Source organism: Pseudophryne corroboree, chromosome 12 (assembly GCF_028390025.1).
Source record: "Pseudophryne corroboree isolate aPseCor3 chromosome 12, aPseCor3.hap2, whole genome shotgun sequence".
Lineage (NCBI taxonomy): Eukaryota > Metazoa > Chordata > Amphibia > Anura > Myobatrachidae > Pseudophryne > Pseudophryne corroboree.
The window spans coordinates 81,840,969-81,865,030 of NC_086455.1; the positions used below are offsets into that span (position 1 = coordinate 81,840,969).

Sequence of the window (24,062 nt, forward strand, 5' to 3'; positions counted from 1 at the left end):
CGCAGAGCCTTTTCTCCCATATGTTCGGGCCTTATCGCTGACAAACAGAAATTTGCGCTGATGTATCCAGCCAAACTGCGCATCTTCTACAAAGATAAGCATTTTGATTTTACATCTCCTGATGACGCAGCAGATTTCCTGCGTGACAACGGGAATACCGGGGACTCTGATATATCTTATCGTGCCTGATCCCCTGATTGTTTCACACAAGTTTTACATAATTTCACTGTTGCAAAGCCAAAGTTTCAAGGAGAATTTCCTATCTCGCATCTAAATGAACAAGTATTACATATAAGGCGATCCGATGAAACCATCCAAGCGATTTCAGCCTTTATTCTTGTTCAGCAGGGGGAAACTTTCTAATTAGCTTACCATACATGGAAGGAGTGTGCTCCGGGTTTATGATGGGATTAATCCCACTGTTGTATAAGTATTTGTTTTTCCCAATGTTCCAGAAGTTATTTGATTGTTTAATGTCGAGATTTGACGTGCAGCGCATGTCAATTCCTGAGATGGATATCTCATGTACATTTGTCTATTGTCTCTCCCCTTCCCTTAATGTTTTGTCCCCCCCCCTTCTTTCTTCTTTCTTTCCTCAGATATCTATTCATTGGTACCTTTACTATGTTGGGCTTACACTTCTTCAAGAGTTATGGCTACACTTAAGGTAGGATCTCTAAATGTAGGGGGTTTCAACTCTCCTGCGAAACGTAGGAAAGTATTGGTATATTGCAATAAACTTAAAATAGAGCTAATATTCTTACAAGAGGCTCATTTAATACATTCAGAAATGTTAAAACTCCAGATGCTAGGCTGGAAACTGGTGGCATGTGCTCCTTTCACCTCTAAAGCGAGGGGAGTTGTAATATTGGTTAAACGTATAATACCGCTTGAGGTGACCAAAACAATAATAGATCCAGATGGAAGATTTGTCATTGCTCATATCTCCCTCTATTCTAAACCATACATATTATGCAATGTTTATGCCCCCACAGTATATAAAAAAAATCATTTTTTATGGGACTGATAGCTGAACTCTTACCATATTCTCATTACCCTCTAATGGTTTGCGGGGACTTTAATGTAATATCAGATAAGTACTTAGACAGGTCAAAAGCCCCTAAAAGAGGCTTTTCTCTTCCCAAAATGGGAATACCACAATTTGCAGAACAATTAAATCTAATTGACATATGGAGAGCTTCGAATCCCACCACTAAAGAATATACTTGCCTCTCGGCAGCACATCACACTCTATCACGAATTGATTACCTGCTGGTATCACAGACTCTATTTGCGAGGGTATCCTTAATTAATATAGAATCAATATCCATTTCGGACCACGCATTACAAGAATTCACTTTACACATATCTGAAGAACATTCCTCACGAGGTAGATGGTGCTTTCCCTCTCATCTCTTAAGGTGCATACACACGGAGCGATATAACTGAGCGATTTTGACTATATAGTCAAAATCGCTCAGAAAGTTAGTGCAGATCGCTCCGTGTGTACACAGCCAGCGATAGCGATGCGCGTCCCCGCTAGGTCGCTATCGCTGGGAAAAATAGTCAGTGCAGGCAAGTCAATTTTGGCTATGTCGCTGCAAAAGTTAGTCAAAATCGCTAACACTTTAAGAGGCCAGCGATTTTTCCCAGCGATAGCGATGTGCAGGCGGCGGTGGTGCGGGCGGCGGCGGGTTGTGGCGGCGGGTTGTGGCGGCGGTGCGGGCGGGGGCGGGTTGCGGTGGCGGTGTGGGCGACGGCGGGTTGCGGCGGCGGTGGGTTGCGGTGGCGGTGTGGGCGGCGGCGGTGCGGGCGGCGGCGGGTTGCGGCAGCGGTGCGGGCGGGGGAAATGTACCTTTCTATTGCAGAGTTTGGCAGCGGAGCGGTACCAGTTTCAAAAATGGCGCCTCAGCGTCATTTTTGAAATTCAAGATGGCCGCCGCGAGCCAATCACGGCTCGCCGCGTCATCGCCCCGCCCCCTCCCGCTGACTTATATAAGTCAGCGCGAGGCAGCGGCTGTCAGTCCGACGGCGGAGGAGGAGCGGAGAAGAGCTCCTGAAGACGCCGTGGAAGTCCTGGATGGGCGGCGGCTATGCAAAAGAGCTTAGCAGCCGCCGCCCACCAGGTGAAGACGCTGGAAGCCCTGGGAAGGCGGCGGCCATGCAAAAGAGCTTAAAGGCCGCCGCCCCCAGGTGAAGACCCAGTTTAATAAAGGATTTTTAAAAGAATGTGTTGTGTTTTTTTTTTTATATTTTCTTTACAGGTGGACTACAGGTGCCAGCGGGCCCTTTATGTCCGGGCATGCTGGCACTTGTGGTTCTCCAAGTGCCAACATGCTGGGGCAGGCTTGCTGGGACCTGTAGGCCTCCTGTAAAGAACAATATTACTATTGAAAGGCTATCAGCCTCCCATCCACCGGGCCACGGATGGGGGGGACAGCCTCGGGCTTCACCCCTGGCCCTTGGGTGGCTGGAGGGGGGGACTCCTTGATTTAAGGGGTCCTCACTCCTCCAGTGTACCCCGGCCAGGGGTGACTAGTTGGGGGGGTAATGGCACGGCCGCAGGGACCAATATAAAAGTGTCCCCCGGCTGTGGCATTATCTCCCTGGCTAGTGGAGCCCGGTGCTGGTTTGGAAAATACGGGGGACCCCTATGTCTTTTGTCCCCCGTATTTTTTAAACCAGGACCGGACGCAGAGCCCGGTGCTGGTTGTCTAAATATGGGGGAACCCTACTCATTTTTTCCTCTGTATTTTAACAACCAGGACTGGCTCAAAGAGCCCGAGGCTGGTTTTACATAGGAGGGGGGACCCCACGCAAATTTTTTTTTTTAACTTTCAGCTATTTAAATACCAGCCACCCTGTAAAATCGTCCTATATATGACACTCATCCCCTTATTTAAATGAGATAGTCAAAATCTCCCATAGCCAAAATCTCTTGCATAGTTAGACAAAATCTCTGGTAAAGTTAGTCAAAATCTCCTACTGCCAGTTCAAGGGAAAAGTTAGTCAAAATCTCTCATAGCCAAAATCTCTCCGTGTGTATGCACCTTTAGCCTCCCCTGAATTTAAATCTATGTTGTTAGACAGTTGGAAAGATTATTGTACAGATAACCAGTCGCAGGCAACCTCCAACCCTTCTTTGTTCTGGCAGACTGCAAAAGCCGTTCTAAGGGGGGATATAATTTCTTATGTGGCAAAATTAAATAAAAACTTTGCTAAGACATACGTTGAACTACAAAAAACACTTTCCAAGGCCTACACAGATTACTGCGGTAAACCATCTTCGGATAATAAACAGACATACACTATGGCTAAAGCACACTTCAATGCATATCTAAATAAACAAGGCAATAGACACTTGTATAGCACTAATTACAGATATCACAGATTTGGAAACAGAACAGGTAAAACGCTCACAAACATTTTGAATAGCAATAGAACGTCCGCAGCAGTACATCCCCTAAAGTGCCCAGACGGTTCACTAACCTCTACGAATAAACAGGCTACACAAATTATGAAAGAATTTTACTCAAATCTATATGGCCCCCACTCCCAGGAATCAGACAGTACAGATATTCCTCTAGACTTCTCCATACCTAGCTGGCACGATATGTCATGTTCTTCTCTTACCGGGGATATGAGAAAGGTTTTGGAAGGACCTGTGACAACGGATGAGGTCATTAAGGTCATTAACTCTCTCCACTCTTCTAAAGCCCCTGGGCCTGATGGATATGGAGGATGCTTCTATAAACTAATGATTACTGAAATCATTGATCCCTTGGTGGCGACCTTTAATCAAATATTGCAGACAGGCACCCCCCCACTATATTTCAATGCAGCATTTATTAAAATATTACCAAAACCTGGACGAGATTTATCCCTGCCGGGGTCTTATAGACCTATATCACTACTTAATTCTGACTATAAGATACTAGCTAAAGTCATAGCGAATAGGCTCAAGGAAGTGTTGCCTATAGTTATACACCCAGATCAAACCGGATTCATTACAGGGAGGCACTCAATTCTAAATGTCAGAAAGGTCATTTCTGCCGTCCAACAGCTACAAAACTCTAGTGATATAGCCCCTCCAGGGGTAATCATATCACTCGATGCAGAAAAGGCCTTTGACCTAGTCCTCTGGCCTCATCTATATAATACCTTGGATAGGTTCGAATTTTCTCCCCGTTTTATTTCCTACATTAAGGCATTATACACCAACCCCGCCTCCCAAATTATGTGCAATGGACAAGTTTCGGATCGCTTTGAACTATACAGAGGCACTAGACAAGGCTGTCCCTTGTCCCCCCTTTTGTTCGCAATAGCTATAGAACCACTGGCTATTATGCTCCGCAACTCTTCTGACTTTGAGGGCATTAAAATTTCTTCCTACGAATTAAAAGTTTCACTTTTTGCAGACGACATGCTGCTTTTTGTTTCGGACCCCCTAAAATCTATTCCCAAGATAATGCAAATCATTAAAGACTTTGGCATAGTTTCAGGATATAAGATAAATATTGATAAGTCTCAGATCCTTCCCCTAGGTTCCTATTCTTTAGATTTGCTCTCCTCCCCAGCCTTCGAAGGTTTTAAAATTAACACTTCCCACCTAAAATATCTCGGTGTCCATATTACCGGGACTATTGACAAACTTTATAAGGCAAATTTTTTCCCCCCTTGTGGACAGGGTTATAGCTTTAATGTCTTCATGGAACTTACTCCCCCTTTCCCTTCTGGGCAGAGCTGCTGCTGTAAAGACGGTAATCTTCCCCAAACTGTTCTATGCTATACAGATGTTACCTATCGCATTAATTAATAGAGACATTTTAGCTATTAATTCCTCCATCTCCAAATTCTTATGGAAAGGAAAAAGGGCAAGAATTGCACTTTCAAAGTTGATACTTCCCAAATCTGTGGGAGGCCTCAAGATTCCCGATTTTAAATCTTACACAATAGCAGTATTCTTTAGGTATGCCTGTGACTGGTTACTGGAGACTTCCACATACTCCGATATTAATTTAGATCACGCTATATTTGAACCTTACTCACCCTCAGCACTACTACATCTCAAAGCTGCCTCCATCCCAAAGCACTTGTACACTCATGTGATTTTTCGAGATACTTACTTAAATTGGATAAGCTTACACAAAAAACTAAAGAAAGACTTTAGATTCTCACCCTACCTTCCCTTATGGGGAAATCCTGAATTTCCACCGTCCTTACATAACCCCTCCTTCCAATTGTGGAAACAAAAGGGAATTGCACTCATGAGCAGAGTCTTTGATCCGGGAGGCTATATCTATACATTCAAAGATCTTCAGGATATATATGCTGTTCCTAACAATTTATTTTATCTATATCTCCAGGTCAGACACTATACACAGTCATTACCGATATCTTTTCCCCATTACAATGAACCTCATATTATTCTTAAAATATTAAATGGATTGTCCTCAAAAACTTACAAGATTCATCAACTCTACCCTTCCCTAATTAAAGCTAAAGTACACTCTTCACATCACCCCCAACAATTCCTAGCTAACTGGAGAGAGGATATCCCTCTTATAACAGGTTCAGAAGAGGCTACGCTCCTAGACTATAGTAAATATGCTAAGCATTTACAATCGGCATATCTACAAGAAACCCACTTTCGATGCTTACATAGAGCTTATATTTCTCCCTCACAGAGAAAACACATGATCGCTACTGAATCAGGGAACTGTATTAAATGTTCAAAGTCAAATGCTAAACTCTTCCACTGTTTTTGGGATTGCTCTAAAGTAAGACGATTTTGGGCTAAGACGATATGCTACTTAAATTCAGTACTTGACTTATCCCTAACCCCTTCTCCTGCTTCATGTCTATTATTTAAATTTGATAATTGGTCATTGGGAACCCCTCTTTCCAGATATATTCCCTTTATTATTATTGTATTGACTCTGGCTAAGAAGCTTATTCTAATACATTGGATTAAGAAGTCTGCTCCTTCTATACACGAACTGAAATCAAGACTACTCCAACATCTATATTTTGACATTCGTTCTGTTCTTATAAATGACCCTGGATCCACCTCAGCCTTTTACAACAGATGGAATTTCTTCATAAAATCCCTAGCAGAAGCAGACACAAGAGTGATTTCAAATTTCTTTGGATCTTTGCAGTGGAAAAGAGCTCAGTCGCTTCTCCTCTTTACTAATTGATCTATAAACCCCCAGCAAGACATGGTCAAGGCACCTCTACCACCTATCGATCTCACCATCCCTCCTACAATAGTCTGCCAAATGAGAGCAATCTTTCAAATGTATTAACTGTTGTATCCACCTTGTATGTAAAGCCTTTGCTGAATACTTTCGTTGTGGAATCTAATGCCCAATATTCATTATCTCTTACGTAATTACTTCTCTTTTTCCTCCTCCCCCTCCTTTCCCCTCGTGTTTCTGTCTTGTCTATATATATTTCTGTCTACCATAAAAAAGAAAAATTTAGATAGTTACCTTTTATACTCTGTCATATTATGTTATATTGTCTCTTTGGAGACCTTGTAACGGTTACAGTTCAAACTATGATAATTTGTAAAGCTGAAAACTATCAATAAAATGTTTAAAAAAAAAAAAAAAACTTATTGTCAGATCAATGTATAGGTTGTATTAGTAGGAAAACAATTTAGCTACCAGAAAGTACAGGGGGTTGTAGCAGATTAGCAGCGGAGCTGCTCTGCACCAAGTGAGTAGGAGTACAGAGCAGGATTCACCTCCACCAGATCACGCAACGAAAATTATCTCCTTATACCTTTAATATATTTATAGCAACTCACTTAAAATAACTGTTGCAAGACACCAACTGCAGAACAGTTCTAACAGCTAGAAATTTCCTAAGTTACTACTGTCACTTGTATGTCATGTGCATGGCAGGAGATACTACAAGTGGAACTATGAGAAGCTGGCGACAGCCCTGCAGGTGGAATGAGATTTTCTAGTCACTAAATATCTGTAAATGTTGTACAGGGGACTCACAGGAGTCTGGAAGCAGCAGAAGAGCTGTGTGAGGAACGGGTGATTGCACGCCAGGGACAGAATGCGCTTCTCGGTCATGGTACATTCCACATCGTCATCCTGAAGAATCACATCCTTCTTTAGCACCTTCACTGCGTACAGGCTATCGGAGTCTCTAGATTTGGCGAGCATCACCTGAGGAACAGACCACAGGAATAATAGGGTAAGCATCATGTCAAGACAGTAATTCAATAATAGGTGAGAAGCAACATACAACCAACATATTCTCAATGTAAATGGGACTTGCAAATGAGCTCACCAGAAATATATTTATTTTATTTTTTTCAATTTTTTTTTTATTGGAGTAAGGCTGGGTACACACTTGGTAATATGCACCCGATATATCGTCCAATCCGGCAGATCGATATATCGTTCACATCTTCCAGTGTGTGATCATTATATTGTTAACGATGCGCGCTCCCACGGGTCATTAACGATGTACAATATCTTTAGTTTTCACCTTGAAATCTAAAAATATCGTACAAGACGATATGTGTGCATGCCGTCACTGACGAGAAGCAAACAATATAATTCAGTGTGTATGAACGATACCATTTGGGGGGGGATCTTGCACGATGTCACATCTACTATGCCATCGGCACGTGTGTACCCAGCCTAAATGCATATCGGTGAACAATGTCACAGTAAATATGTTACAATGTGACAATAAACATACATAAACATAATATCAACATTAGTAAAAATTATAATATTGATGTACTAAAAAATGTAAAAATAAAATGGTGTTATTATAATACATAAAAATTGTACATTCATCTGTGTTTCATGTGATTAAACAAAACGAGAAAACCAGGTTGAGAGTCACATAATGATAAGAGGCTCCTGTAGGAACATACGGTTTTCATACCAGAGTGTGGATTGGAAGCATTTCCCAGATTGCCCATTCAGGGGAAAAGGGGACATCATTGAGTAAGGTATCTGAATCAAACCTCCAGACATGGGTCCAAAACCCCCTAATAACCGGACAGAACCATATGCAATGGAATAAATTAGCGTCAGAACCTCCACGCTTTGGGCAATGGAAATTTGAAAAAAGGCCAATAAAAAAATTTGCTGTCAGGGGATAAATAACCACGATGAAGGATATTCAGGATAATCTTTGCATACCTTGAGGAGGGAATTCTCTTTATTGATGTGTGAAGAGCTTGTAATAAATCATACATGTCTAAATTAGGCAACCAATGTGGCAGACCAGAGGAGAGCAACATGTGGCCTAATAGTAATCTCAAAAATTTGTTGTGTGTGGCTATGGCCTGTTTAGCAGGAGGGGACTGTAAAAATAATTTATCAAGGGAGTTATTCAGGTCTAGATTATAAAAAAAATTCAAAATAGAATTGGCAAAATTTTGAGCCTGAGAAAAAGCTACAATTGAGGATCCAAAATAAGAAAACCGGATAGCTGACATAGAGCAGGGCCAGACTGCCCATCTGGCACTTCTGGCAAATGGCAGAAGACCCGATGGGCCAGTCTGGTCACAGAAAGCCGGGAAAGCCGCACGCAGCGCAGCTTCCGGCTCTATGGTTTGAAGCCCCCAGCTGCCCGTAGTGCCCATTGATTAGAAATATGACTCGTGGCATGCCCCCATGAGCAGTGTCCGCGTGTAGCTTACACGAGTGCGCATGCCTTTTAATGGGCCCCCTCTCGCCCATCGGCACGCGCGTGCACATGGATGCCTGCGCCTAAAAGCGTCCCCAGACCGTCCCTGCCATAGAGTAGCTAAGAGCTGATTTTGAGGACTTGTCTAATAATTGACCTACAAATCTGAGACCCTGGGTAGCCCAAAAAGTGATAGGGTGGGGGCAGCCATACCATTCTGAAAGTCAGGATTATGGAAGAAGGATAGATGGATGGTTTTGTAAGGGTTCAATTGAAATAAATATATTTAGCAATTTGTTTTGTTATTCTTTTTTCTTCTATGAGCTGGACTATACAGATGATTTTATCAGGATGATACGGCTATACGTAAGGATCAAAAATGGAATCTAATTAAACGTTTCTGTCTCAACCACCAAGCGTACTGAAGCTTTAAAAGGCCCAAACTGGCCAATAGTCAGGGATAGCAGAACCCTTTTCTCCCCACTCGGTGACTTGATTTTTGCACATTGGGGATTACGGGAATCAGGCTACGGACTATACTTTCAATGTGACTCCTTTTGCTCTTTATACAGCTCATTCCAGTGACACATACAGTATAATAAGTACAGTACAGTCAGCTCTCTTTTATTATTTATTTAAGGCACATATAAAGCTCAAACAAGTCGTATTAGAGAATTACAAAAAAAAACAACTATTGGTGTGGTCCTAATACTAGTAGACAAATAACGCATTTTTACTCCATTAACTATCTCCAGTTACATCTGGAAGGCAGTGAGTAATTTCCTGGGGGTAGAGGTGTTTTTCTAGTCTTTTTGTCAATGACCAACCATTTAGCTTCTGTTAGTTTCTATCTCAACCTGTAAAATGACAGAAGTTGATTGGTTAGTACTTTATCTCTCTCCAAGATTTGATAAATCTCCCCTCTAGTCTAGCAGAATATTACCATTTATGAGACATACTTATTAACCAAGTAATCCTGCGCAAAATAAGAAAAGAGACATTGGCCCTCATTCCGAGTTGTTCGCTCGCTAGCTGCTTTTAGCAGCATTGCAAACGCTAGGCCGCCGCCCTCTGGGAGTGTATCTTAGCTTAGCAGAATAGCGAACGAAAGATTAGCAGAACTGCTACTAAATATTTTCAGGCAGTTTCTGAGTAGCTCCAGACCTCCTAGATTGCGATCAGCTCAGTCCGTTTAGTTCCTGGTTTGACATCACAAACACGCCCTGCGTTCGGCCAGCCACTTCCCCGTTTCTCCAGACACTCCCGCGTTTTTGCTTGACACGCCTGCGTATTTTAGCACACTCCCGGAAAACGCCCCTTTCCTGTCAATCACTCACCGATCAGCAGTGCGACTGGAAAGCGCCGCACGAACAACAGCAAAACTCCTAAGTTTTTAGTTAACTAAGCGCATACGCATTTAGCAACAAATCGCAGCATAGCGAAAATCGGCAACAAGCGAACAACTCGGAATGACCACCATTAGCTCTAAAGTGAAACAGTCTTTGGGTGGTATTCAATTCTTTTCACCGCCTTCAACACCCGTTCTGTTCCTGCCCTCGGGGGAGTAGTATCATCATTTCAGTTCGCTACCCCCAGGGTAGCGAGGCACCCAACCCTTTACACAGCTAACCCGTATTACTATGGGCGCGATATGCGCGATAACGGGGAGCATTTTAGAAAGGAGATTGGGCACGATATATAATTTGAATACCGCCCTTTGATTGTTAATGCTAATGCAATAACAACACAAATTTATGTCTATACTGTTTTCAATTAAACAAAACTCATTGGTTCTTTCACACAGACAGCTAATGCAAGGAAGCTTATAACACTGATGTAATAATTATGAAGATTTTATTTTAATTACCATGCAATTAAACTTCTCACAAACGTTTCTGGCAGAGTGCAATTTGTTACTTGCAGAAAGTAATCACTTGACCCACTTAGCTACTTCCTAATTAGAGATCAGAAACCAAAACAAGATTAGCAGAGAATTTATCTGCAGACCTAAAACCTGCATCAGACCAAATACAACAAACATAAATGCCAACACTGGGGAAGGAATTAAGGTTTAATCAGTATTTGCAAATTTGTAAGAAAGATTATTATTTGTAGTCAGAATGCAGCTTCTGTAATATCAGGTTACTTTGACAAGTTTATGGAGGTAATAATCAAATGCTTTATTTGGACAGGTTTTATATAAAAATCTGTATTGGATTGGGACAACATCAGACAGCTGTCAGCGGAGATACTAGATTTTCCTATGGTACCTATGGGACCTGGCTTCTGGTTGCTATCCCACTCAGACATACCTATCTCTAGGTACTAAAAGTCATTACCCAGGCACATGAACAATGCAGCCAGAGCGGTACTACCGTAAGTTGGCGATCGACCTTGTCACCTACTATTTGGGACTGGTGCCAGCGTATGGATTTTCATATGGCTATGGACGAAATCTATTATTCTACCCCAGAAAAACATAGGGGCAGATGTATTAAGCCTGGAGAAGTGATAAAGCAGTGATAAGTGCAAGGTGATAACACACCAGCCAGTCAGCTCCTGTCAATTTACATATAGGAGCTGATTGGCTGGTGCGTTATCACCTTGCACTTATCACCGCTTTATCATTTCTCCAGGCTTAATACATCTGCCCCATAGTAGCTATATGGCTATTTGGCTCGGATAGATGGAGTTCAAATCATCCTGTACGTATAAGGCCTTGATTCCTATAGACCCTGTTTAACTTGGATACGGTAAATGTTGATGACAATGGTATCGGCCTTGACATTTATCATTTTCATATATTTTTTTCTTTAGTTCTTTTTAGTCTGACCTAAATATACTTTCACTTGTAGCTCCCTGTTAGGTGGATATACTTTCACTTACTCTCTTCTTCTTTTCGCTTTCTTCTTTCTCCTCTTCACGTTCAAGACCATAGTTCTTTCATAGATATCTATTTGCTTATTGTTTATAGTACCGGCATATTATTATTATTATTATTATTGTTGTCATAGTACTTTTGAGAATATCTGTTAGTTTTGACCACTTTCCAAGTATTGTGATATTTTTGTGATATTGTAAATTTTGTATTCCATTGTTTACAAATGATTTGTAAATGGATTGTCGTTTCTGAAAATAACTTATTAAAAAAAAATTGTATTGGGAGAGGTTTGCAGGAAGTACTTAATCACTAAAGACAGAAAAGACATGGGAGAGTATTGCAATAGTCAGCAATGCTGAAATGTTTTCATGGCGTCTTTCTATTAGTAAAACAATTACTCTAATGCCAGAAGAATTATATAGTACTGTTGGCAGAATTCAATTTGTGGCTGATAAGTTTTCACACCAAGAAAAAACAGGCTTTACAGCGATTTTTTGCCCAACTTTTTATTTTGGCCAATTCAATTAAAGCTGCGTTTTTTTGTGTTAAAAAAATCCCAGTTTTGGGCGAAGACACATAGGATCTGGGATAACTTCATGGAAGTATGTGTTTTCGTTATTGCAACCGTGGAAAAAAGGCACTTATTGGGGATTTTGTTTTGTGACCTCAGCGGGTTCTGAAAAAAATACCCAAATTGTGCTGGCATCAGGGCTAAAACCGTGGAAAAAAGGCACTTATTGGGGATTTTGTTTTGTGACATCAGCGGGTTCTGAAAAAGATACCCAATAGGTGCTGGCATCAGGGCTAATTGGACAGGCCTCAGGGGATAATTTACCACGGCTAATTGAATTCCCCCCTGTATGTATAACATATATATATATATATATATATATATATATATATATACATACAAACACACACACACACAAACACAATATGTGTTTGTGTTTTTTATCCAAACCTAAACAACTTTTACAGCTGTGAACCAGTCCCTTCAATTTGGGGCGGTTCCTCTTGTGTACCAAACAAGGACAGCTACTGTTCCCAGACTTCAGACGTTTAACCAACCACCTCTGCCAGCAGCCAGGCTAGGAGTAAGGGGTTTTAGCAACTAGTTTGGTTATTAAGTTTGAGTTTGGTAACAGACTTACAGTAACTATTACTTCTTTGTACAAACTATAAGTGCCATGTAGTTATATATTTTATGTAGTACAGACAAGAATTATGACAAAAAAAATGGTGCTAAAGCAATGTACCACATATAATCAGTCCTTGTTCATGATTGGACTATATATATATATGTATGTAAATAAAACAAACAAGAAAACATATATATGTTTTGTTTCTTGTATGTTTTCTTGTTTGTTTTATTTACATATATATATTGGAGTCCAATCATGAACAAGGACTGAAGGACTGGAGTACCTATGCTAAAGTATATGCATTGATTATATGCGGAACATTGGTTTAGTACCATTTTTTTGTCACAATTCTTGTCTGTATTTCATTGTGAAAAGTGGATGTCTTTTTGTATGTGACATTAGGCAGCTGTGCCAGTATACTGCGCCATTTTGAGGCTTTTTCAACAAAATGTACACATCATTTATGTAGTGCTTGTGTTCTCCTTGCAAGGTGAACATTTTTATTATGTTTCCTTTAAGCTGTCGTGTGGGCGTGGTAGAAATATAATTGCCCCAAGGAGAGACTACTGGGAATTGCTCCAATACAAAAGGTTTTGATCTATCAAGCAGTGAAAAGCTGCCCATAGCTACCAATAAGCTTGAAGATATCATTTTATAGAACTTGATAAAAGCTAAGTGAAAGCCGATTGGTAGCTATGGGCAACTTCTCCACTGGTCCACTTCTCCACTAGTTTCACTGCTTGATACCTTAAAAGCTCAACATGTTATATCTGAAATCATCACATTGATTAGAGCACAGGTTCTCAAACTCGGTCCTCAGGACCCCACACGGTGCATGTTTTGCAGGTCTCCTCACAGAATCACAAGTGACATAATTAACTCCACCTGTGGACCTTTTAAAATGTGTCAGTGATTAATTAATACACCTGTGCACCTGCTGGGTTACCTGCAAAACATGCACTGTGTGGGGTCCTGAGGACCGAGTTTGAGAACCACTGCATTAGAGGACACGCACCTGTAATTTCAACAGATGAAAGAGTCTTTCTCTAGCAATGTGTGGCCATGGTCTCTTTATATTTTTTTAAGTTCGTTCACATAACTACGTATACTAGTATTATATGATTGGGGTTTATAGCTCTTATCTGTTACCTGGCGGATTTATGCAATGTCTTTCGCTTAGTCATTTACATCTATTACATCATTTGTTACAGTTTAATTTTTTTCTTGAACCTGCATTTATACCAACAACATTTACTGCACACAGCTGAACATTTATATAATTTGTACAGCATTTTGCATACCAAGAGAGTTCCCAACATCTAACGTTCACTGAACAACTTATTATTACTACTACAATAATAATTGCTGGGAACTATTTACTATGCAGTGCAAATGAGTTCACATATCTACCGTAACAAGTGCAGGATTCACTAATAGATCTTCTATGGGCGGATGAATTATTTCTAACACACAGGGTGTTGTATAATGATGCTTGTCCTCCTGTGGTCTAAATACAGTTAGGAATTGCTGCTCCCCTTAAGGGGGGTACACACGGAGTGATAATCTAAGCAATCTGACTAGATTGCTTAGATTTTCAGCAAGATCGCTCCGTGTGTAGCCCTCACAGCGATAGTGATGCGCAGTCCCGGGCATCGCTATCACTGGTGCTAGATTGCAGGCCAATCTAGCAGGTCGCTCACTTCACCCGCTGGGTGAAATGAGCGCCCCCCCCCCCCCGTACGCTCAGCACACATCTCTCCCGCATCGGGCCGTGAGTACTGGCCTTTACACTTTATCTATCATGAAAGAGGAGGTGTGTCAAACCTTCAAGAGAGCGAAAATGGAGGAGTTGCCCCTAGCAACCAGCTTCTAGCTATCATTTATCTAGCCCAGGCTATAAAATGACAGAACTGATTGTTTGTTAAGGGCAATTTTATCTCTTAAAGGTTTGATACATCTCCCCCTGAGTATCATACATGTTTATGAAGAGTACCAGTCTTTAACTGTTTGATGGTACAGGCCAGTTACAATACAGAACTGGGGCTAAAGCACCCTAAAGGAGGCTGTTTCCTTCCTACTGCATCTTTCTCTAAAGTGTGAAACTACCGGTATAGCTGGTATAAGATGTAAATAAATAAATGCAGCAACCGATCTGCATAAAGGCCTTTCCTCGATAATTATTCTCGGTCACAAAAAGGTTAGGATTAGTCCTTTCTTAAATGATAGCTTGTGATTATGGATATGCGATAACTTATTTATGCTATAAAGCAACACCCCTTCTCAGTATCAATACTACTCGGCTGTTTGCAACAGTGCAATAAGCTACAGGAGTGTCTACAAAATATAGACTGTGTGGATTGGATGGTACACGCTTATGGATTGATATGTTAGCAATATGCTACGTGTACTAACCTTTCCAAAACTGCCTTTCCCCAGCACACGGATAAAGGCGAAATCCTCTATCCCAAATTTGTACTGCGAAGACGTGTTGGAGAGAGAGTCCTCTTCTGTGCCGTTCTCTGATCTGACCAGGCTCTGGTCTGAATTCTAGAAAATGCAGTGGAAAGGTTTTTTTACTAATTAGGGTTTAACAATATTAAAGCTCTACAGTACCCAAACAATGTAAGATTATCTCTACATATAATAAAACTGTAAGGGTTGTGTCTGTACGTAGCAATATATACAGTATTGCATACCCCGAAAACAAACTCAGGACCAGCTGCTTCTCCCATGGGCAGCTTTACGTGACTTGCTCACGAGTTAGTAGCCCCAAGCATCTGTTTGTATTAATCCCAGGAAAAACTGAAAAAATTGTTTACATAGAATCTTGTGATCAATGTGTACAATATAAAACATACATTATAATATTAGATGGCACTTTTGTCCTTGTAAAATTAGTTCCGCTGAGAAATAACAGATACCCACACGAGCGAAGCCACCGGCAAACGCTAGTAATTATGACAGACCTATATATATATATATATATATATATATATATATATATATATATAGAGAGAGAGAGAGAGAGAGAGAGAGAGAGAGAGAGAGAGACAACCCGCCTCAATTGGCGGTTGATATTTCACATGATATGGACAGCATATATGGAGCGTATAGGAGTATTGTGTATGTTCAGTTGTCATATGCCATGTTCTCTATCTCATTCCGAGGCAGGAAGCTCTGAACAGTTGGAGGCGGGTATGTGCAGAGCCATAACTAGGGCGGGACAAGCAGTGCCGTTCCACAGGACTCAGGGTCCTGGGAGCAGAACCACCGCTGCGCCACAGCACTTGCATGTAGGGCAAGTAAAAATAGAGATTAACAAAAATATGCTCACATTTGATAACCGCATAGGACACTCTTCACAACAGACTGATGCCTGTAAGTTTTGGAACGTCATAGTTTTAAATTATGAGCTGTTCCTTTTCCTTTGTAAATCACGGCTTGATTGTTTTAACGATACATACACTAAAGGGCCATATACACAGGAGAGATGTGTGCTGTGCGATGCGGGGGAGGACGGGGGGCAGGCCAATCTAGCACCGGCGATACGCTGTGGGGGGTACACACGAGTGATCTGTTCTTAAAATCTAAGCAATCTAGTCAGATTGCTTAGATTTTAAGCATGGATCTCTTTGTGTGTACCCCCCTATTTTTCTGTAAAAATTTTATTAAGTCAAAGGAAAAGTAAATCAAATTACACATAACTAACTGCTTCAACAATAACCTAAGAACTAACTAACACACAACAGATCTATTTACAGACAACATATACTGTTACTGACTGCCACCTTGTGGATGTATGGGGCAGCATTCTGCAACAGATTTCCACTACTTGTGTTTGGCATCTTCTATATCAACTTTTCCTTTCTCGTCAAGTAAAAGTAGAAAAAAAAGAAGAAGAAATATTTACTATTTTTTGTGTCAATCTACATGACGAGTAACAGGATTCCTGGCTTAATGTCTGCACTGAAACATTTCCGCCTTATTCGTGACAGTGTTAGGAAAGAATGGAAAACGATACATTATTTCTGGTTGCAGCCCTTCCTTTGTTCCCATGGCTTACCCGTGTGACGGCAATATTCCCAGGCTGTAGCCCCATCCCCGCCAAAGCATTTGCTAACTCCACTGAATTCACTCCGCAGTTATGTGCCACGTTTGCTTCACAACGCTTGTGTACGTTCATTTTGCACACTGTAACAAAAAAAAAATTTTTTTTTTAAAACTACACATTAAACATGCATGAAACCTGTTCTCAATACTGTTGCTGGTAGTCTTTACAAATACAAAAATCCAATGAAGACATTGGAAAAATACTAAGGCCAATATCTAATTAGGCACGGAAACTTTTAATGCAAAAAGAAAGAAAAAAATGGGCTTTTCTTGGTTTTTTTTTTCCCGATGGTCATTATCGGGATGTCCAATAAGAGGCCTTTTTTCACACAAAAAATTATCGTTTTTCAAATGGAACCACACAGGATCCGAGATAAGTGCCCGTACCCATGTGTTTTCGCAGCCGTGGTCGCGAAAACGGGTAATTTATCAGGGTTTTTTCTTCTCCTGCCTCAGCAAGTGAAAAGAAAATTCTCGATAACTGCTGGCACAGGGGCTAATAAGATAGCCCGGGGTGCGGTAATTAGCTGCGGTAAATTACCCCAAAAGCAGCTTGCAGGTGGACAAAACTTTCCTGCTGTCACAGGCCACTTTTGTGGGCGTAGAAGATCATGGCCCTCATTCCGAGTTGATCGGTCGCAAGGCGAATTTAGCAGAGTTACACACGCTAAGCCGCCGCCTACTGGGAGTGAATCTTAGCTTCTTAAAATTGCGACCGATGTATGCGCAATATTGCGATTACTAACTACTTAGCAGTTTCAGAGTAGCTTCAGACTTACTCTGCCTGTGCGATCAGTTCAGTGCTTGTCGTTCCTGGTTGACGTCACAAACACACCCAGCGTTCGCCCAGGCACTCCCACCGTTTCTCCGGCCACTCCTGCGTTTTTTCCGGAAACGGTAGCGTTTTCAGCCACACGCCCCTGAAACGCCGTGTTTCCGCCCAGTAACACCCATTTCCTGTCAATCACATTACGATCGCCGGAGCGAAGAAAAAGCCGTGAGTAAAAATACTTTCTTCATAGTAAAGTTACTTGGCGCAGTCGCAGTGCGAACTTTGCGCATGCGTACTAAGCGGATTTTCACTGCGATGCGATGAAAAATACCGAGCGAACAACTCGGAATGAGGGCCCATGTCTCTCCAGTGGTGTCTGTTGAGCTCCATAACAAGTTTGTGAAGGAAGTGAACATGCTGACTTCTTGGATGTGCAGTGAGGCTTATATGCGGTTATGTGCCTTGCCATTTTACAAGAACTTTAGTCAGAGATGACCGATCACAACCAGTCAGATTGTGTCTACTCTGCCTATGCACTTCACACCCTTAGCATGTTGCTATGTCTTCCTCTGTGTTTGTGGGGGCGACCCACCGACATCCCCCATACACTTGCAACACTGACGTCGCAGCTGGGCTGGCAAATTCAACTGCCCACCCTGCTGTGATGACCGGACTCTCATATCGAGTGATCGATCTGTAGGTGTGTATGCTTACTAGAATTAGCTTCTCCGTCGACACTGCGGCCAGCCTTAGTCAATTAAATAGGTATATGACTTGATGCTGCAGATCACTGCACGTTTGTAACTATCTGACCACATTAGTAAATCATCCCACTCATCAAGACGCCCACATTTCATTTATCATGTATCACCTTTGTGTATTACAGTGGTTCCCAAACTTTGAGTCACGGCGCCCAAGAGCATCAGAATTTTTTTCATGGCTTCCCTAGGCCAAAGTTTCTTATTGAGAAATGTAGAAAGAAATATTAAATTAACTATATTATGTTTAGATGTCACCCTTAGGTTCAATTGTGTGGTGAGGGACAAGATTTGCTTCTGTTTGTCCACATATTTTATGATTGGCAGACACCAGCACTGGTTTTGCCTATTACATTGACCATAAATAATTTGAATTGGTCCACCAATCAAAGGCAGGTGGACCACCAATCAAAGGTAAGTGTCAACCAATCAAAGGCAAGGGTCCTGAGGCATCCCAGGGTGCCACTGGTGTATTAGACTCTTTGTATTACATCAGTTACAGCGCCCGAATGTAAATATAGCCATTAAGGAGAAAGAGCACACAAAGAGACGGCCTCTAATGTCCCAGTGCAGCAATGGAGTCAGTGGCGGTCTGCTGTGACCACCATCATCTCATGTTCTTTTTACACTCCAGAATAACTTGCAATTTGCATTCTGGAGCACAATATACAAAAATGCTCTCACAACGGAAGTCCCCACTATGTCGCCAGTCCCGCTCTGTCCTGAGAGAGGACGGATGTGTCCGGTCTGCAGTAAATACATCCTGTCAGTGTGGGACGGATCATTCCTGTCAGGAGAATGAGAGTTGTTCACTGCCCTCCTCTGCATTTTAATTTCCAGATAGAAAATACCAGATAATAAACAGTGACAATGGAAGTTTTGATGGAGCTAATAATGTCACACTATTGCAATATGCTGTTAACAATGGTGGTCATTCCGAGTTGTTCGCTCGTTGCCGATTTTCGCTATGCTGCGATTTGTTGCTAAATGCGCATGCGCATGGTGCGCAGGGCGCATGTGCTTAGTTATTTAACTAAAAACCTAGCAGTTTTGCTGGTGTTCGTGCGGCGCTTTTCAGTCGCACTGCTGATCGGTGAATGATTGACAGGAAAGGGGCGTTTCTGGTTGGTAACTGAGCGTTTTCCGGGAGTGTGCTAAAAAACGCAGGCGTCAGGGAAAAACGCGGGAGTGTCTGGAGAAACGGGGGAGTGGCTGGCCGAACGCAGGGCGTTTATGACGTCAAACCAGGAACTAAACGGACTGAGCCGATCGCAATCTAGGAGTAGGTCTGGAGCTACTCAGAAACTGCTTGTAATATTTATTAGCAATTCTGCTAATCTTTCGTTCACTATTCTGCTAAGCTAAGATACACTCCCAGAGGGCAGCAGCCTAGCGTAGCGTGTGCAATGCTGCTAAAAGCAGCTAGCGAGCGAACAACTCGGAATGAGGGCCAGTATACAGTACTATTGCAATATACAGTAGTAGCAATGATGATAGGGGGATGTTAGTAAAAGAAGGAATGATGATGGAAAGGGAAAGGTAAATGGGTTCAAAAATTGGAAGGTGAGTAATGAGAAAGGGAAGCGGTTAACATACCGCCAGTCAGGGACATGCAGTCAGGGGAGGCAGTGCCTCCCCTGTCATTAATGATTAAAATAATACAAAGAAGATACTTATGACACAGATTCTGTGTCATAAGTATATACTTTAGCCTTTGTATTATTTTAGTCATTTTTTAGCTACTGAAAACTGTTTAAAACGTGTTTTGGAGGCACCGCTCTCGGTGCCTCCCGCTGTCAATGAAGAAGGTCTGGAAGCGGGGGGCGGGGCCAAGCATCGGGCAGTAATAGCCCATTAAAAAAACAACTATAAGCGGCACCTCTAGAAGTGCCACTTTGACAGGGGCGTGCTGTCAGTCCATATGTAAGCACGCCCCTGTCACTGAGTCGTATGTGATTGGGCAGCGGGGCGGGAGTGTGCACAAATGATATTACTTACTTATATTATATTAAAATGCCCCTGCTCGTCTCCCAGCCTCATAGACACTGGGTAGGTGGGAGTCCGGCTCTCGGCACCAGACTCCGACAGCAGCACCAGTAGGTCGTGCGGGGACAGAGGCGGAACTGCCGGAGACATGACGGGGGCAATTCCTCCATTGTCCCATCTGTCGTTGCCGCAGTTTGTGGAGCCGCCGGGCGATGTGCACATTAGCCGCGGCGCTCCTCCACTGAGAACTCGTCTCACTGCTCTGCGTGACCCCCGACCTGAGCAAGTGAAAGCATGACTGAGGAGCCGGGACCCGGGAAACAGTGTGTGCTGTGTGTAGGGAGAGCGGACATGTAGAGAGGGGTTGCCCGGCACTTGTCACTGTTGCAGCAAAGCCAGGGGCAACCAACATTCTAGTAAGTGCCAAGCCGCATGGGGGTGCTGGAGTGGTGGTGGTAGATGCCGGAAGGGGGGAGGCCTGGGGGGGTGCAATTTATTCAAATATATTTCATTTGGAAGCACTGGTAGAACATCAGTCTATATACGATTATAAATATAATCTTATTACACTATCTTTCATTGTTTGTTTATGTCAGTGTGTGTGCACACTTTGCCCTCCCGTGGCCGTTGCAATGACAGCAGCTGTGATGGGGTGCTTCAGCTGGCCTGGCACCCTGGCACTTCAAGATGGCATATGCCTGCACAGAGGCCACCCTCCCTGGTCACACTGCCCCCCAATGTACACCGCAAATCATGCTTGTCATGTTTATTTATTATTATTATTATTACTATTATGCAGGGGCATGGCAGACACAGCAAGACAGAGGCTGCACCAATTTTAGTTGCCCCATGGCCCCCACAAGACTTAATCTGGCCCTGGCAGCAGCCAGTCCCTGGCCGCCGCTGCTGCCTGTGCTTCCCTCTTCCGTGTGATCAAACTAGACCACAACTCCAGGGAGCCGTGGACATAATATGATAGTCAGGCAGGCTGCGGGCATTGGTGATGGCGACATTGGACTGAGATGCAAATTAGCGGCAGGGGGGCCAAAGCGGTTGATGGTGGCAATTTTGTAGAACATTGGCAGGGGCGACGCCCATTGGCGTAAGCAGCGGCCATTAGCGTAGTGGTAGTGAGCATCGGCTTGGGGGTGGTAGCAGGCATCGGCTCGGTGGTGGTAGGGGTCATCCGCGGCACTCAGTGGACATTATGGCTGTAGTGCCTCACCAGCCACTGACCTCACCGCACGTCACTGCCGCCAGTTGTCACTCACCCTACTGCCAGCATTCTGGCTGACGGGATCATGACAGCCGGCATCCCATCCACCGTGGAATCGTATGTATTCCATGAGAAGTATAAAAGGTGGAAGGGGTGATCAAATGAGAGGTGTAAGGGAGAGAGGACAAAATAGTGGAAGAGGACACGTAAAGATGGCTGCACGGAGCAGCCGCCCGCACTCTGACTAGTGGCTACCTTAAATAAAGAATGTTTCCCAGTTGGTAATGTAACTTTGAGATCTTCCTAAATTCAGTAAGTTTGGGCAAGTGTTACATGCAGCTTCTTTATTTTGACTCCAATGTGTAGGTTAACTGTGGTCCTGCACACTTCCACCATTGCTATGTGGAGCCTAATATAAAGCCTGCAATACATTTACTGCACTATTCCTGGGTTATGAACATTTGTTATAGTACTGTACAAAGTGTAACAAAGCAAAATAAACTCTGCTCCAATGCTCTGAAAGACCTGTAGGGGGCATTTCTCCCTATACAGTAGTTAACCATCCAGGATTGTCAGCTTGAAAAACTTGCACTTTGTAATACAGGTTGAATATCCCTTATTCAAAATCCCACATATTTGGGTCCTCTACTGAGATAATGACATATATACTGTATATGTTTTATATATAAGTGCTGGGGGCACAGCTGTCCTGGGCCCAGCCTCTCTGACAGAGAGAGCAGGGCCCGGGATGCTCATGCAGCCACCTGCCCGCCCACCGCCGTCCCCGCTGTTCTGCCGCTGTCCTCCGACCCTCCAGCAGCTCTGTATTGAAAACTTCCCTCCCAAAATGGCCGCTGCCACAGAGGAGACAGTTATTCAAGATACTAGAGGAGCCCTCTAGTAGCTTGAATAACTGTCTTCTCTGTGGTATCTCTCTCTCTCTATATATCTATCTATATATCTATATCTATATCTATATCTATATCTATATCTATATATATATATATATATATATGTGTGTAATTTTCTCAGTAGGGGACCCAAAAATGTGGGACTTTGAATTCTGGATAAAGGATACTCAACCTGTAAATAACATGCTATATTACATTTGTCTACACGATTTTACAATGACAAATTAATCAAACGCTTACTTTTACATTGTAGTCCTTGCTTCAACAGCCCCCATAACAGAGATCCACAATGGTCACAAAATGTTGGCACTTTGTAATTGTGATAACGGAATTTGTGAGGTAAATTGATACCAAACCGTTGTTCAAAGATCTAATAACAGAACACACTGTTAGTGCTATATAAAAGAAGCATCATAGACATCTACATATAAAAATGTTCCCCAAATGTCTTTAATCACACAGCAGGTTTTCAATGACAATGTTTTCTACACTTATCTGCTGGATAGATGTTTTGAAGATTCTGAGAAAACTAGCTATAATGCCTGGCATTGTCTTTTTTTTATTGTCTGTTTAAAACCTGCCCTCTTTTTCCTCCTCTTGACACTTTCTCCACACCTCTATCTCTAGACTCTCTTCTCTCAATACCTGTCGTCTACTTTTCCCTACCCCTATAACCAAACCCTCACTCGCTCTTATGCATCTCTAACTCTCATGATGACATCATTTTTATCAGCAGTTAATTTTATCATATAGATTATGTAAATCCCAACATTTTTTAAATATATATATTACTCTCATATATGAAGCTATTTGCAAGATATCTTATACATTTAATAATTAAAACTGAGCATTTTTACAAACATGGGAATTTACCAAAGGAAAAACACAGAACGTTTCATCGAATGGAACTTGAAAATATGGGTTATCAAATACACCATCGGTCAAATTCAGAAGTACTTTCCATAGACATCACTAAAACAAGGGAATTTACCAAAAATCGCATTTGCAAACAGACCCAAAAATGGTGCAAAGTCAGACCAATATATACTTTGGAAATTAACATCCCCCTCAGCAGAGTGCTTCTCAATGTAAAAGTGGTTCAACTGTTAAAAAATACAGGGGAAACAACATAGGGGTCCTATGTATTTAATGATTTAGCAGCGGGCTCTTGGAGCCGGCCCTGGTTCAAACAATACAGGGAAAATATTACACAGGTGTCCCCCATATTTTTAGAACCAGCACCAGGCTCCACTAGCAAGGGGGTAATGCCACAGCCAGGCAACACACTTGACAGTGGCCGAAACATTCATTCCCCTAACTAGTCAGCCCAGGTCGGGGTTTCCCCCCCTCCAGGGCACCTAAGGCCTGGGCTGAAGCTCAGGACTGTCCTTGGCCGCTCTGGGTGGTGGGTGCTGAGTTGATAGCGATCAGTTTATTTTTAATCCCGGTATTGCCTACTGGAGAAGAGGATGCAATCTACGCCCAGGGATAGGAGAGTATGGATTCCCCCCTCCCCCATGTAGCAGGATTCTACTGGAGAATTGGATCGAAGCACCAGGGATAAGGTAAGTATACAGTATGTAGTATGTGAGTGTGAGTGCATGCATGTATTAAAC

General features: G+C 42.5%; 1 protein-coding gene across 2 annotated transcripts in view; it reads right to left on the bottom strand.

The window, feature by feature from the left end:
- The window catches only part of PRKCH (protein kinase C eta), a 386,129-nt gene that overhangs the window by 130,530 nt on the left and 231,537 nt on the right, over window positions 1–24,062 (bottom strand). For both annotated transcript variants that reach the window (XM_063947701.1, XM_063947703.1), the window contains exons 6-9: window positions 22,687–22,816; window positions 16,757–16,884; window positions 15,106–15,240; window positions 7,014–7,187 (exon numbers count right to left, since the gene is read on the bottom strand). In XM_063947701.1, coding sequence (XP_063803771.1) covers window positions 7,014–7,187; window positions 15,106–15,240; window positions 16,757–16,884; window positions 22,687–22,816 — 567 coding nt within the window. The remainder of the gene's footprint in view (window positions 1–7,013; window positions 7,188–15,105; window positions 15,241–16,756; window positions 16,885–22,686; window positions 22,817–24,062) is intronic.